Here is a 16418-nt window from a genome sequence, read left to right on the forward strand (position 1 = left end):
GCTGGGCTCTGCACATTATTATTGTTTGTTTTTTTAGCCCATCTTTTTGGTCTAAAGTGTACCTTTTAAAAAATATATTTATGTATTTAGCCTCTGTTGACTCTGGCTTGTTTGAATGACTTTTTAACCCTCTGATTGCATGAGCCAAGTGTTTCTCCTTCACGTTCTTGCATTCTATGATGTAAACAAACAGAGTCAACCTGTACTCTTGGGAGGTGCACTGGTAAGAGGTGCCAGCCTCTGCCATTCTGCTGTTGAGTGGTCTTTGCAGGAACCGTGACCTTTAACAGCCGCCGTGATGGGGCTCCTTTTACGGAGTCTGGACCTAGAGCAGGACTCCATTCTGTTAAAGGCTGAGACTGTTGTAGGTACAGATATAAAATTGGTTTTCTTGTGTTTTTTTGTTTGTTTTGTTTTGTTTTGCTTTTTAAGATTTATTTATTTATTTTGGAGTGGGGGAGGGGCCGCGGGAGAGGGAGAGAATGACTCTCAAGGGGACTCTGCTGAGCGTGGAGCCAGGTGTAGGGCTCCGTCTCATGACCCTGAGATCACAGCCTGAGCTGAAACCAAGAGTCGGCCGCTTCACAGACTGAGCCACTCAGGTGCCCTGGTTTTTCTTGTTTAAGGCAGTCTTCCCTTCTTTCTCTGGCTAAATTCTCCGAAGTGTATTTCTAGGCATCAGGACCACCTTGATGTCAGCTGTTTGCGCTAAACAGAATGAGTAATTGTCCCCAGTCACAAAAGACCTCTCCACACCGGTGCAGGGAGAAGGACTGTTCACTCCAGGTCTGCCCCTCTCTGAGTTTCCTCACTGCCTGAAGGGGCTCAGCTCCTTGAACTCATGGCACAGAAAGCATATCTGTGATAGTCTGCCAACAGCCTTCTCTTCCCATCCTCCTGTCCTAGTCATTCACGTTGGAAGCTTTGGAGCTTTTTTTGTTTGTTTTCCCCTTGCTCTTGTCATTGTCCACATGGTGCGTTCTCTCTTTGCAGTGTCTCTGATTTGTCCTCTGCCCTTTCCCTTGTGGCTTACTGCCACTGTCTGAATTCATAACCTGCCATGTCTTGCTTGGTCTGTTGCAGTAGCCACCTGGCTGGTCTCCTCCTCTTCTTCTTTTTCTTTTTTAAACTTTCTTAAAATATAATTTACGTGCCACACAACTCATTTCAAGTGTACAACTCAGTGGGTTTTAGTATATTCACAATATGTGCAACCATCACCGCAATTTGAGAACATCTTCATCATCTCAGAAGGAAACCCCATCTGTGCCTTTTAGCCAAGACAAGACCTTCCCCCTCTCCAGCCCGGCCCTAGGCAACTACTAATCTACTTTCTGTTTCTGTGAGTCCCCTGTAAGGACTTTCATGAATGGAATCATAGATGTATGTGGACTTTCTTGTGACTGGCTTCTTTCATTTAGTATAATGTTTTCAGGATTCATTTAAGCCATAGCACGTATCTGTGCTTCATTCCTTTATTATGACTGAATAATCTCATCTCTTCTTGGAACGTTTGGGTCCATTGATCATTCAGGCGAGCTACAGATCAGATTTCTAACCCTTCTTCAAAACTGAACTTGGCTCCTAGTAACCTACAATATACAGGTGACACCTGGCTATGACACTGAAAGCCTTCCCTGGTTCCGTCGTGAGAGTCCAGCCTCATCATCACTCCAGATTTCCACAGGTTCTTCTGTCCCCACCGTCTCGACACACTTTCCCTTTGTAGAGCATGTCACACACATACCTTTTCATGTCCCTGCAGTCTTTGGTTATGCTGCCCCTTTGCCTCTGCTTCTCCTGTCTGTGGTTATGGAAATCCATTTATCCTTCAGAATTATCTTTACTCTCACCTTCTCAAAGAAGTCAATCCCAGATTTATCTCATCCCCAGATAGGAATTAATTAGTCCCTTTCCATTCTCTGTGCACTTTACGTGGATCCCCATAATTCCGGTCTTGGATTAAATGTCATTCTATCTTTTATGACATATTAAATCTTTTCTGTGAATAGAGAGGCATTCCAATTTTTGTTTTATTTTCTGGTACTTTCTACAAGGATTTACACATAGTAGGTACTCAGAAAAAAATATGCTGGATAATTGATCGCCCTCTTAGATTTGTATAGTCCTTTTTGCTTTTCATAGTTTTTTTGCATACTACTTGTCTTCTGAAAATCAGAAATTAACAAAAAAAGAAACATTTTTGAGAAAAAAATTGTCAGTAGTTTAAACTTGTTTGAATATGTGGGGTTTTCTGTTGTTGTTTTGGCAACACCCATTGTCTCTGAGTATTGTAGAAAAATCAGAAAATATAAAGTAAAAAAGTCAGTCATAATATCATCCCTCAGTGATAATCACTATATCCTCCGAGCTGTTTTTTTTTCCTGTATATACTTTACATAGAAAGGTAAAGATAGATGAAACTTACAATTCACTCTGTACATTGTTCTGAAATCCTTTAATTAATAGCACCTGATCTCTCTATCATAATAAATACAGATTTCTGTAATTATGTTTAAGGGGTAGTATTGCAGAGATGTAAGTATTTGTCCCTTCTCCTATTGGACACTTAGAGTCTTTGCAATTCTTTAAGATTAAAAATAATGTGCTAAGAGTCTGCAGATAAATACTTAGAAGCCAGATTTCTAGGTCAATGGCTTTTAATGCCTTGTGCCAAGTTGCCCTTTGGAAAGGTTGTTCCAGTTTACACACCCACCAGCGAGTTACGAGTGTTTGTTTCTTCCCCTTGTCCTTGCCTGCCTTGGCATTACCATTCTCTTTAGTCTTTGCCAATCTGATACTCCCCGAGTGGTATCATTCATTTGCATCTCTTTGATCATTGGTGACATGCTTTTAATTTCCTTATTACCCATTTATACTTCTCCTGTGAAGTGCCTTTGTTGTTCTCTGCCCCCCTTCCTGTTGAGGTGTTTGCCTTTTTCATTGTTCAGGACTCGAATATAATAAGGTTATTAACCCTTAGTCATGCATGTCAGAAGTATTTTAACTTCAGGCTGTCTTCAGCACACAGAAGTGTGTTTGTTTCAATGTGATCCAGTCAATCACTTTTGCCCTCCATGGTTTCTGTGTTTGGCATTATTCAAAGAAAATTCCTCCCAAACCATAACCATATATGCGTTCGCCTCTGCTTCCTTTGAGTCCTGTGATTTGGTTTTTAAATTTAATACCTCAGTCCGTTTTGATATAAAATTGTATCTACTTCTATAAAACCTTGGTGTGGACTAAGTCATAAGTCATGGACCTCAAGGGGAATGTGGTCGGTCCCGCCATTTTGCCAACATTAGAGTGCCAGGTAGATGAGTGCCTCTCTTCCAGAATGTGATAGTCTGCCCCTTCCCATCCATCACCCACTTCGCCATAATCCCTTCTGAAATCACCTCTGCTGTCCTGTGCCAGTTACATGTTAATACCAAGCTGGCCTGATGATTAAATGGATTTGCCCATGAGATGCAGGACAGTCGACGGCACAATGGCGTTTGGTTGAATGGACTGCACAGTGATGTTTGGTTGGATGGAGGAGTGAGTGAGTGAATGAATGAATGAATGAATGGTGGTGTGAACAGTGATGACAGGTCACTGAGGATATTGTAATACAGCAGCAGCCCTTCCATCCAAGCAGAATGTTGGCCAAGCAATCATGTTGGGAGAGCACCAGCCAAGGAAAGTGTGCCATAGGGAATGTGGAAGAAGGAAAACATATCCTGTAGGTTTTGAGCAGATGGCATTTTAAGGGTTAGGACAGAGCCCATAGGCTGTAATACACCACACATTAGGTACATAAGCAAGAGTGAGCCATAATGGAGAACTCTAGGGTCTAGAACTGGATCTTGAGTGTCCTCAAGATTTGGGAGAGTTTATTAGGGAAGTTTCCCTGGGGAAGGTGCATGGGGGGCAGAGCTCTGAAGGAAAGCTAGGACCCTATTAGGAGGGATTTGTAGAACGAGGTTGTTTTATGCAGATAGAATGATGTGAGTGGGCAGTATTTTTTTTTTTTTTTAATTTGAAATAGTGATTTTTTTTTTTTTTGGCTTTTCTTTCCACCTCCTTTGCTTTTGATCTGTTTTCTTATTCTCAGCTTTTCTCATCCTCTCTGCTCTTAGTGCCAGTTAGAAATTGTCATGATAAAAGTTGTTAGCAGAGCCGAGAAAGTTATTTTTGAAGTGCTTGGGCTCTGGGGTAGGAAGACAGCAGGGAGCAGGAAGTGAACACGAGGGCGGCCTTCTGAGAGGACGCATCACAGCAGACTCTCCCCAGCGCCACTCAAGGCGGAGGTGAAGTTGTTTTCTAAGGTTTACCCACACACAGTAGGCGCTCCCCTATTTAAATGGATCCGTGAATGACTGAACAGTGTGCATGGCTTCCCTGACAGACAGAGCTATTTGGGAAGCTATTTGAAGGACCCCAGCCTGCTGTGGCCTGGGAAGCTGGGTTGGGGGAGGACACGTTTACCATGAGGCGTGCTGAGGAGGACACTTCGAGGGGTAGTCATTGGGTCAGTGCCCTGCTGACTTTGCTGAGGAATGAGACCCTGCCCCTTCTAAGCTCCCAGTCTCAAAGAAGAGAAGAAGTGCAGAAGAATAAGAGATGTGAGCAGACTCTGGACATGACCGCTGAAGAAACCAGCAGGAGCCATTGCAGTGGGCTGGGGTTAGCCAGAAACTTTCTTGGAGATCAAGTCAATGGGGACAATAGTCACAGTCCCAGCATAGAAGAACAAGAAATAGTTTTTTTTTTTTTAATAAGATTTCACTTATTTATTTGAGAGAGAGAGAGAGAGAGAGAGCAAGTAAGAGAGAGCATGAGAGGGGAGAGGGTCAGAGGGAGAAGCAGACTCCTGTGGAGCTGGGAGCCCGATGCGGGACTCAATCCCAGGACTCCGGGATCATGACCTGAGCCGAAGGCAATTGCTTAACCAACTGAGCCACCCAGGCTCCCAAGAAATAGGTTTCTGCCTCTATATCTTTTATTCCAATCTCCCATGAGGTTTGCACCATTTCCTCCACTAATTCTACCTGTCAGCTGCCATCTCTTTTTGAAAATAAAGGAGTTTTTTGTGTTATGTTTTTTAAAGATTTTATTCACTTACTTACTTGAGAGAGAGAGACTGTGAGCAGGGGGAGGAGCAGAGGGTGAGGGATATAACACAAAAAAACATTGGGCTTTGCACACCACTGGGTCTGCCATAACTGTTGAACTCTTTATTTCTGTAGGATTAAAGCAGCCGTGGAGGTGTAAACAAAAGAACGTGGTTGTGTCCCAATAAAACTTTATTTACAGGGGTGCCTGGGTGGCTCAGTCGGTTAAGCGTCCAGCTATTGGTTTCAGCTCAGGTCATGATCTCAGGGTTGTGAGGTCAAGTTCCACACTGGGCTCCACACACGGTGAGTGGAAGGCCCAATGTATTGTAATATTATAATGTAACATATCTGGCCCTTTCCAGAAAACGTTTGCCAACCCCTGCTTTATATTATGAATAGGTGGAATTGTTTTTCCAGGAGAATCATGGTTTGCACCAACATGCAGTTTGCTCTGTGAATGCCCCTTTTCCTCATGGCATCTGTTTGCAAGTTGGCTTCTTAGAAGCGGTGGTGTGGTCCAGGATTCAGGCTTCTTGAGCACGTTCTGAGCTGCCTGTGAGACCCCCACGGCATGGCAAGTACTCTAATCACAGACATTATTAGTTTCTATATGTACTGTTCAGTAAATAAATCAGGGTCAGGGAAGTTAGGGAAGGTGCCCGGGTTACCTAAAGCGGCAGCATTCGAACCCAATCTGCAGGAGGAAGGCCCTCGCCCTTCCACTAGCTTGTGTTTCCTGCCGCAGCACCCCTTCCCCCCCCCAACCTCAACTCCCTACCCCCGGCTTATTGTGATTTCTGGATCCTTCATCCATCAGCCTTTGCACTTGTGGGTGAAATACCATGTTTCTTTTGGAGCGTCTGTTTCTCTGTCAGTTTTCTTTCTGACCACATCCCTCCTCCTCCAGTCATGCTTCTGACCTTGGCTCCCAAGCCCCACTTTCTTGGGACCAACTCCCCTGGGGGAAAGATTAGGAGATGCAAACGAGGTCTTGGGTTTCCTCCACATCAGCGGCTCCTGCTGGTTGGATGGAACCTCATTTGGAGCGACAGCTGTCCCCCAGGTGCTCTGCCTTTTTCGGAAGACAGCAGGTGCTTGGAGAACCAGCTGGAAGGGAGAGCATGGCCCTGGGCCCCGGGGCACCAAAGTGGCAAAACGGCAGCCGCTGGGCAGGCTGAGCTGGCATTTCTGACCTTTGTGGAGAGAGGGCGTCCTTAAAGGGACAGTGAGCTCTTTTCTTTCCTGGTGGCCGACTGCCAGTTCAGATGCCAGGCATTTGAAGAGGCCATTGTTCTGGCAATGGGAGATGGGGGCCCAGGCCGCCCAGTCTTTTTTTTTTTTTTTTTTTCCTTTTCCCGTTACCAGCCGCGTGTCCCCCTGTGATGTGAAGCCTGTCAAGGGTGGAGGGACGGTGCGCTCTCTTCGGGCTCCCACCCTGCCCTCCTGCTCCACTGTCAGAAGGCAGTCTTGTCACCAAGGCTAAAGAACAGAATAGCCCTCACACAGCCGGTGGCTCCCCCTCCCCCAGGCACCCGCCCCAGCAGAGAAGGAATGGTCTCTGCAGGCTGCAGCAGGGGAGGTGCCCCAGTGAGTTGTTTACTTGTCCCAGGTGAGTGGGGTCAAGGGATAGGACTGGTTTTCTCCCAGTGCCTTTTGGAAACTGCCTGCCATGGCACTGCCTTAGGGGTTCGTTAGAATTGTGCATTCTAGATTCCAATTCCAGAACATCTGGGGCCTAGGAACCTGAGTCTCAACAAGCACACCCTAGTTTTGAGAGCCACTCAGTAATTGCCAGAACTGACTGGCCATCAGAATCATGTGGGGGCAGACAGAATCACGTTGTCTGCCTGGGACGCACGGATTTGAGCAAGGGGGCCTCTCATTAGGGGTTAAGAGCAGGTTCCCTGGAGCTGGTCCACTGGGTTTGAAGCCTGGCCCTACCAGCTACTATCTCTATGATCTTGGGTAAGTTTCTCAACCTCTCTGTGCCTCAGTTTTCTTACCTGTAAGATGGGGATAATTTCGTACCTGCTGTAGAGGGTGGTTTTGAGAATGAACAGAGTTGCTGTTTATGAAGTTCTCACAATAGACTTCACACATCGGTCGTGCTATATACGTTTTTGGTGAAATTTTTGTGTTTTTAAAGAATTATCTATTAGATGAGGAGACAGAGTGAGTGTGGGAGGGGGAAGGGGAGAGGGAGAGAGAGGTCTACCGAGTGCGAAGCCCAATACAGCTCAGTCTCAAGACCCTGAGATCACGACCTGAGCCAAAACCAAGAGTGAGACACTTAACCGACGGGGCCACCCAGGGGCCCCTTTCTTTAATTTTTATGTTTTGGTAAACTGATCACCCAGGTTGGAGATCATGATTATCGAGCAGCCTTTTAATTAATTAATTAATTTTATTTATTTATTTTATTTTTTAAAGATTTCATCCATTCATCTAACAGACAGAGATCACAAATAGGCAGAGAAGCAGGCAGAGAGAGAGGAGGAAGCAGGCTCCCTGCTGAGCAGAGAGCCCGATGCGGGGCTCGATCCCAGGACCCTGAGATCATGACCTGAGCAGAGGCTTTAACCCACTGAGCCACCCAGGCGCCCCCTGTCGAGCAGCCTTTTAGAGGCAAGGTGCCCTGGCTAGGCTGGTCAGTGTGTTCCAGTCAGTGACCAGCGACTCTCAGCTGCACGTCACACCGACTTGCTCTGAGAAGGCGGCGCTCCCATGTGCCCTGTCCATCTCTTGGCCTGTAGGCTGAGGAGAGAAATCCCTGCCTGGCTTCCATTCCACCTCTAGGGGAGGTGCCGTTGCTGAGCCCTGGAATGCTGTCAGAGGGAGGCCAGGAGCCACATCTATAAGGCAGACTGACCTCTCCAGCGAGAATCAGAAGAGAAAACAAACTGCAGACCAGAAATAGCTAGACATAAATACAAGGTATTATAATAATTACCGTCCACACCCAGCTCCGTCCCCTGACTTAAATTGAACCTTCTGTCCAGCCTTCCTGGCCTCAAGGAAGAAGAACGGACAGAAGCGTCTGCAGTGGCCCGGCAGGGGCGGGGCGGGGTGGCGGTGTGTAACCAGGGGTATGCAGGAGGCGTTCCCCTCAGGAGCACCCCTGAGCCAAAGTGGGCACTAGGGGTTAGCATGCAAACAAGTTTTTATTATAACTTTTTGGTTTTGCTCAACCACTACTTTTCTGAAAACGATCCTGTAGGACTCGAGGTTTCCACGTTTAGTACTCGTCTTGGGGCTGCGTTCTCCTCCCGTGCTCTGTCGTTTCTCTTTGCAGTCGGGAATCAGACTCCTCCAGCTGCTCACAGACATGGCATGTGGTTGAGGAGGTTGGGAGGGAGACACCCCGCCTGGCCGGGGCGGAGGGGGGGCTACTGAGCTGCTTCTCCCTGCCCCCCACCCCACCCCGGGGTGTGCTGGCGGCCGGGCAAAGGGCCTGGGGGTAAACGGGGGATTCTGATGCCATACCCCCAGGCTGTGGTATTTTATAGATCCTGATAACAAGGGTTTTTGGTGAGTCAAATGCTGGATTATTTAGAAGAAAACAAGTTAGTCCTCCAGGGCATGTCTCGTGGATATTTTCCATCTTGATGACAAATGTCAGCATACAGGGAACGCAGCAGTGGGCAGACTTTTCCTAGCGTCCACTCACTCCCACTTGGGCATATTTTACGAGATTTCCAGGAAGCCTCACAGGACCACTGCTGTTCTTGGTGGGGGTTTTGGTACCTTTGGTGGTTCAGAAACCCACAGTGATAGCGGAGGGACAGGACCTTGGTGGATCGAGACGCTCGTTTTGTCCACTTCCCTGGGGAGGAGGAGTTGGCTCTCTGCCCTGTTACTTAAGAATATTGATTCATCATTTTGGAGGCTAATGGAAGAGTCCATTGGTTTCTTTTTCTTCTCCTCAGAGAAGCTGCAGGGAACATCCCTGCTTTGGGTGGGAATCTGGGCTGAATGAGATCAAAAGGCCTTTCTGCTTTGAAGATGGGTGGATTCTGTGCACGGGTTTCTGGCCCCAACAGTAGAGGGAAGACCTTGCCTCTCGATTTGGGGAAGAGGAGATGTACAGAATAGAAACAGATGTAGATCCCTAAGTGGGTTTTCGGTGCGAGAATCAGAAGGCCCTGCACTCATTCCCACGCTGGGGCCTCCCTGTCATCCAGGACCAGGGCCCTCTGTGCCACAGATGATGTCTCAAGTGGGGAGGTTTGGGACGGTCCTCTGCACCCTTCTGGAGATGGGGATGGGAAGCCAGCCTCTTGACTAGGCACCCGCCCTCTGTGAGCCAGCCTCTTCCAACGCTGGCCTGCCAAAACTCTTATTATTCCCCGATATTTCAGGCCCAGTTATGCCATCCGATAACCTCCCTTCGGAGAAACAAGAAATAGGCTTCTTTACTCCTTTGGCTTTCTTTCTTTTTTTTTTCTTAAAGATTTTTATATTGATTCATTTGTAAGAGAGTGAGAATGAGAGCACGGTGAGAAAAGCAGACCTCTGCTGAGCAGGGGCCTGACACAGGCTCCATCCCAGGACTCCAGGACTGTGACTTGAGTTGAAGGCAGACGCCCGTCCACCAGAGTCCCCCTCCTCCACCCACCCCCCGAACCCAGGCGCCTCCTCCTTCAGCTTTCTTTCTTCTCTTCCTCTTCTCAAATACTTGATACCCTGCTTACTCTGAGGCAACTGTCCTTTAGTCTAAACATCTAATTAATTACCTTATCGTTTTGCGTAGGGCAGGATTTCCAGACCCACACTGTCTTCCTTATCTGTACAGTAGCCCTTGTAAAGCCTGGTCCTGTTTCTAAGTATGCTCCTGCCAGTGTGACCTGTGGCAAGTTCGTTACCTCTTTCCCTTGCTTCTGTTGATGAGGGCAAGTTCATTTTAATGCTTCTCACAGGTATATTGCAGTTTTGGTCCGTGCCGAGCTTTGGTCTTTGCCCAGTGGTGACTAGACTTTGGCACTCCATGGAGCTTTGTAGAAAGAAGGTCCTTGCCAGAAGGTCAGGGGCTCATTCTGCAGTCCCCCTTGCATCAGGCAGGCTCCAGGGTCTGGGGTGTGTGGCTGAATGATCCCCAGTGTGTGGACTGTGAGAAGGGAGTTGGATTTGGGTGAGCTTTGATTCAGCTGGAGGGTGTGGTGTGGCCAGGATGTCCTAGCCTGTGTATGTGGCAAGTCATTGTCCCCAGCTTGCCAGCCAGCTACTTAATCTCCTTACTCTGATCACTTCTGCCCCTACCTATCCCAGAGCCTTTTAGCTTTTGACCGGAAGAGTCAGGCAGTGCCAGAATTCTTCAATGAGGATTGGCTTTGAGTTCAGAAAGAGAGGTACCTTCCAGCTGCCCAGCATAGCCCCTCAGAGAGCATTTGAGCTCTGGTGATTGCAGAGGTTGGAGGAGGAGAAGCAATTAGTTCAAGCTTATGATGTGGTTAGAAGAGAGAAGGTAGAAAGAGACCAGAGCGCTGGAGCTCGTGGCCTGGGTCGCTGGCACTGTCTGCTGTGGTCAGCGGTACCCTCTCTTCCTGAGTCTCTCTCTCTTCTCTCTGGTCACAGAGCTCATCTTTTTGCTACTTACTAGCATTTGGAGGTGTGGGTGGTAAACAGTGGTCAGGGACTTCAGAGCAGGAAATAACTGGGGGGTGGGGGTCATCTAGACCAACCCCTTCTTGGATGGGCAAACTGCGGCCCAGAGAAAGGGTAGGACCCACTCAGGGTCACACACCTGTGTTACTAGGTGCCCCATACTGCATGAAGGTGGACACTTTTTTTTTTTTTTAAGATTTTATTATTTATTTGACAGAGATCACAAGTAGGCAGAGAGGCAGGCAGAGAGAGAGGAAGGGAAACAGGCTCCCCACCTCGCAGAGAGCCTGATGTGGGGCTGGATCCCAGGACCCTGGGATCATGACCTGAACCGAAAGCAGAGGCTTTAACCCACTGAGCCACCCAGGCGCCCCAAGGTGAACACTCTTTTAAAGTGTGTTTTGGATTGTGGCACGTCAGTCACCCCTCTGTGAGCCTGTGTTGTTCTCGTCTAGAGTCGAGTGTATGTCGGGTCCCTGTCTTCGAGGAGGCCAGTCTTGGGAGCAGTAGCATTAGCAGCCCCGCAGGACCCTTTGAAGAAGGTGATCAAGGGGGCTAAGTGCCATTCCTGGACACATCTGGGGAAAATGGGTACAGAGAAAAGATGTCCATAGGTATGGACAATCTCTGTTAGGGCTAAGCCCAGCCAGGGTCTGCAGCCTCACCATGCAGCGTGGGTACCTCTGCCGAAAGCCAGGCGCTAGACAGCACTTCCAGAAGGCCATTCTTCTGTGCCACTCTAAGACAAGAGAGATCATGGAAGTTCTCTCAGTGCCCGTGTAAGAGCTCTGTTCGTTACTTCCTGGAGAGTCAGCACTGATTTGGGGAGGAGCTGGGTCAGGATGTTTGAAGAATGGGCTCTGGTGCTTTGCTTTCCACCCGGGTTTTCCATCTTGCCTGGCCCCATGGCCAGCCCAACTTCTGAGACATGTGGACACGTGGGGTGGTTAGGAGGCCACGGCAGCCTCTCTAGCATGCCCCCAAAGACCCCCAACTGGAGACAGCCGTTGCCTGGACTAGGATTTCTCCTTCACTCCACGATCCCCCTACCTCTTCCACCCTATCACAACACTCTTTCCGTCCTTCTCACCAGCATCCAGGGTTGCACAGGGACCTAGCAGCGGGATTGCCATGATGTGTGCCCCCTTAGCTACCAAAGCCACCTGGTTCTTTAGGGCTAACGGAAGAGGGTGGAGGGGATGGTCATGTGGCCGCAGTCTCCAGCCTGTGGCAGGAGGGACTCAAGATCTCTTCTTAAGTACGTGTCAACATCTTAACTGGGGCACCAGCAAGCAGGCTTCTCCCGTTTAAGACCTTAAGCCAGGATTAAGGAGAGGTCAGTTACCTCTGCGGAGAGGTGATTTGGAGAGGGCTTAGTCTCTCTTAATATCCTGTAGCAGACAGAGGTAGAAGGCCTAGCACGGTTATCTGCCTGTCCCAGGGGTCTAGAACGTTCTGGAAGTCCCGGGCTTGTACCAAATTCCTGAGTCTGAGACTTGGCCTTTTCCTTACACTTTGGCTCCGTGTGCCTCAGTGCTTCCCTATGCGCACGCATTCCTTTGGGCTAAGTCTTAGGTTGCAAAGAATCCTGGAAAAGATGCAGGGGCAGATTTGCCTTGCAGGAGCTTTACCAGAAAGCGCCTGGGAACAAACCTGTAAGTGAGTGAGAGAATCAGGCCTGGGCAGAGGAGGAAGCTAAACTTTGATGAACTTGCAGGAGGCGTTGGCCAGTTCCAGGAGAAGCTCTGGTTCTAGAATGGCCTTGCAGTTATCCCAAATGAAGGCAAAGGGGCAGGTTTTCGCGTCCTCTCGCAGAGGGACTGTCCAGTAGGTGTGGTCTGTCTTCACAGAGGGGACATTATCCTTTGGGCGAGGCTGTTCTCTTTGGCGAAGGGCACCTCCCAAAGAGGAGCTTGATTGTGACCCACCAGCAGCTTTTAGTCCAGAGAGCTAGGGAAGTGAGTGCCTGTTTCTGGAGGGGAGCATGGAGGGGAGTTCTGGAGGTAACCATTGCGGGATGTTAACTCAGGCAGCCCGCGGACTTGCACTTGACCTTACGTCTTCTCTTCCTCACACTCACCCTTTTATAGAACAGGTGTTAACTGCCTTTGACCAAGAGAGTCACATGCAGAGGGGCTGAGGGTAGCTGGTGGCAGTCCAGGACGTGGTGACTCTTCGGGTGGTGGAAAGAATGACAGACTGAGTGGTTTGTGTTATTATTTAATCCTCTTGCATGTTAACCTGTGTTAGCTCTGGGATATGGGCCCAGTTAAACTGCTTAATTTGCATAATGAAGTAATTAGATTAGTTCTGTGCTCATGTTTTAAAGGTCCCCGGCCCATGTGTAGCCACCTTCCTGGTAGTCCCTTGGTTTAAGGCATTCTTGCTTGGACAGTTAGAATTGCCCAGAAGGAGGACCACTTGCCTTTTTCTGTTCAGTGATGTTCTCAGGTTGGCCCTGGGGTTACCCTCTTCACTTTTTACACTTCGGTGTCTCTGTGCCCTTCTGTGGCTTCTGGGCTCCAGATAGAATCCTGCTGCCACCTGCTTCCCACAGAGTCATGATCACAGGCTGATTTATCCTCATTTTCCCAAATCCCATGAAATCAACTCCAGTTGCTTGCCTATACTTTTCCACATACAAGATGTAATGTTCCTTTTTTTTTTTTTTTAATCTTATTCATTGATTTGGCAGAAATCGAGAGAGCACAATCAGAGGGAACAACAGGCAGAGGGAGAGGGACAGCAGACTCCCGACTGAGCAGGGAGCCTGAGACGGAGCTCCATCCTAGGACCCTGGGACTATGACCTGAGCCAAAAACAGACACCCACCCTTCTGAGCCACCCAGGTGCCCCTAAGATGTAATGTTCTGATCCCATGTGGGGATTTGCCCTTTCTCTCTGGGGAAAAACACTTTTAGTGCCTGCCACCTTCTGTAGATTCTCACCATGGCCACTGAGCACCTGCTTGAATTCTGGAGAGCTGGGAGAGGGAGAAAGTTTCACCACACTGAAGAACACCACCACACTTACCCAAGCTTGTCCTCTCTTTTAAAAAAGAGCAATTTTCAAGACCAGAAGAATAGAGCAGATGTCACTGGGTGGAATTAAAACCCAAGGATCAGAGAAAAGAACATGGGAGGATTTGACCTTCCTAGATTTGCTCCCGTTTCTAGTCCTTGGTGGGTGACAACTTGGGGGTACGGAGTAAATGTGCAGATGTGCTCGTAATCTTGTGGCTCCGTTTCTCTTCTGTGAAATTGGGATAATAACTGCAGTATAACCCAATGTAACCTTCCTGAAGTGCCTAGAACGAGACCTGGCACGTAGTTCTGAAGGAATGTTAGTTCTGATTATTATTTGGGAAATCATGAGAAGAGATGAAAAGTGTCTTAGATTAAAAAATGTGACTTCTGGGAAATACAGATTATTAGACTATACTTTCAGAAGTAATTTCTCTATTACATTTCTAGAGAATTAAGGTTACTGTCATACACACCAGCGGTGGGTTCAACTTCGGCAGCCCTTTGCAGTCACCTGGAGAGCTCAAAAAACCACGATGCCTGATCGTCACCGTCAGTCACTCTGATTTAATTGGTAGTGGTAGGGGGTGACAGGGCACTGGGAATGTGTATAAAAGCTCATAGGTGATTCTAAAGGGCAGCCAAGTTGGGGAGCCACCAGCATAGACCCATTGAGAAGATTTATAGTTGATCCTGAGTGAAAATCTAGAGTGGATGTTTAGAAAAAGGTGATACGCAGAGACTAATTATTTTCTTCATGTAGGATAATGAGGAAATTGGGAGAAGGGGGTTGTCATGCATGGTACAAGGGGTTTGGCCTAATATGTATTATTATATGTTATATATGTATATATATGTATATGTGTATATGTGCATATATATAATAAGTACATATTTTATATATATAATATGTATGTTAAATATATATGTGTGTGTGTATATATATAGCATATATATTATAATATGTTCCCAGTGGGCTAGGGGCTGGGTCTCTGTGTCCTGCTGCCTCGAGACTAGTTGGCTCTTATAGTAGCTGCTCAGGAGCGGGCGCTGGGTCACCACAGAGTGAAACTGTGTGAGAGTCAGCTGCGCCCTCACTCCCCTCTCCCCAGCTCTCGCTTCAGCTTTTAATCACGTAGACATCACGGCTCCTCATGTGACAGACGCAGTATTCATGACATGTCTTGGGTTGCAGCTGGGTCAGAGACAACCCATATACCCTTTCGGACACCCCCCGCCCAGCTTCCGAGGATCACAGTCTGGGTTGGGGAACTCAGGGCCTGGTGGAAGTGTGCAGATTATCAGTTGTCTCGCGTGAAGCGTTCATACAACATGGGCAATACCCTGAGCATTTAGGTCTGGAAAGAGTTGTTTCATGCGGTCTCCAGAGCACCTCATGACCAGGGTACCCCAACTCCTATGCACTACAGAGGCTCCCTTGAAAGACCTTTAATGATGGCCCCTTCTTGTATTTTGATTTCTTTGGATATATGTGGACCTCTCTGGCTAACAATTTAACTCCGTTTTTCTCTTGCAAACGTGAACAACTCCTGTGTGTGTGTGCGCTCCACTCACACTTCCTTGGCCCTTTGTCACTCTTTGGCTGCCCCCAGTTGACGGAGGCAGCATTTCAGCATGGCAGGGGCGGGCTGGGTGTCCGAGGGCTGGGAGACGAATCCTCACTCCTGTCTGTCATCTCTGTGACCTGAGGAAATCGTTGCGATTCTGAGGTATCTCATCTTCCTCATCCGTAAAGCAGCATTGACGTGAGGATCGAAGGAAGGGATATGTATGAAATCCAGTAAGTCTCGTCTAGCTCGTAGAATGCTCCGGATGCTTCTAGCCATTTTGTTATTACCGTGTGCCTTGAGGGTTGGGGATGCTGCTGCTGTTCGCTCAGTGCTGTGCAGTCCATGAGTGAGTGTCCAGTCAGGAGACAGAAGCATGTCAGTGAGTGGACAGGGAGGATTTAATGTTAAGAATCACTAACAAGTAACAAGTAACAGAGGGCTCTAAAGCATACGGGAATAACACGTAGGGACCAGCCTCCATCTTTAGATTAGGGCAGAGCTTCCAGCAGAGGAACACGGGGTGGTCGCCACCCAAGGCCCAGATGCAGAGTTCTTTGGAGAGGGTGTGGTTGTGGCCCCGTGTGTGGCCCAGAAGCTTCCCGAGGTGCTGCAGGCGGGGGCGGGTAAGCTGGAAATTCTCCCTGGAAGGGTGGGGGGCAGTGAGGCTTCTTAGGGGGCTGGTGGAAGTCGACAGGGTACATTTGTGAGGCAGCATTGTGAGGCAGGGCAGAGAAGGCTGGATTTGGACCTGAGCAGCCATAAATGGATCGATCACTGGCCTGAGCAGGAACAGTGGGACTTTACCTTGCAGTGTCGTTTCAAGGATTAAATGCAAAATTATGATTATGACTGGTAATGGTTAAATACAAGAACTTTCTGAAGTGCCTTTACCTCATAGGTGTTTATTTATGGAAGTAGCATGGTATAGTGAGAATGTAGATTTTATTTTATTTTATTTATTTTTATTTTATAAAGATTTTAGTTATTTGACAGAGAGAGAGTGTGAGCTCAAGCAGGGGGACCGGCAGAGGCAGAGGGAGAAGCAGACTCCCTGTTGAGCAAGGAGCCGGATACGGGGCTCGATCCCATGACCCAGGGATCATGACCTGAGCTGAAGGCAGACG

General features: G+C 48.1%; 1 protein-coding gene across 9 annotated transcripts in view; it reads left to right on the plus strand.

Annotated features, from left to right (window-relative positions):
- Positions 1-16418, plus strand: part of GRAMD1B (GRAM domain containing 1B) — a 183689-nt gene that overhangs the window by 99957 nt on the left and 67314 nt on the right. Inside the window, exon 1 of one of the 9 annotated variants that reach the window (XM_047690875.1) lies at positions 6870-7064. The exons of the other annotated variants lie outside the window; for them this stretch is intronic. Within the exon in view, the coding sequence (XP_047546831.1) occupies positions 6916-7064 (149 nt within the window). The 5' untranslated portion in view covers positions 6870-6915. Of the gene's footprint in view, positions 1-6869; positions 7065-16418 lie in introns of those variants that run through there. 9 annotated transcript variants of the gene reach the window in all.

Source organism: Lutra lutra, chromosome 10, assembly GCF_902655055.1.
Source record: "Lutra lutra chromosome 10, mLutLut1.2, whole genome shotgun sequence".
Classification (NCBI taxonomy): Eukaryota; Metazoa; Chordata; class Mammalia; order Carnivora; family Mustelidae; genus Lutra; species Lutra lutra.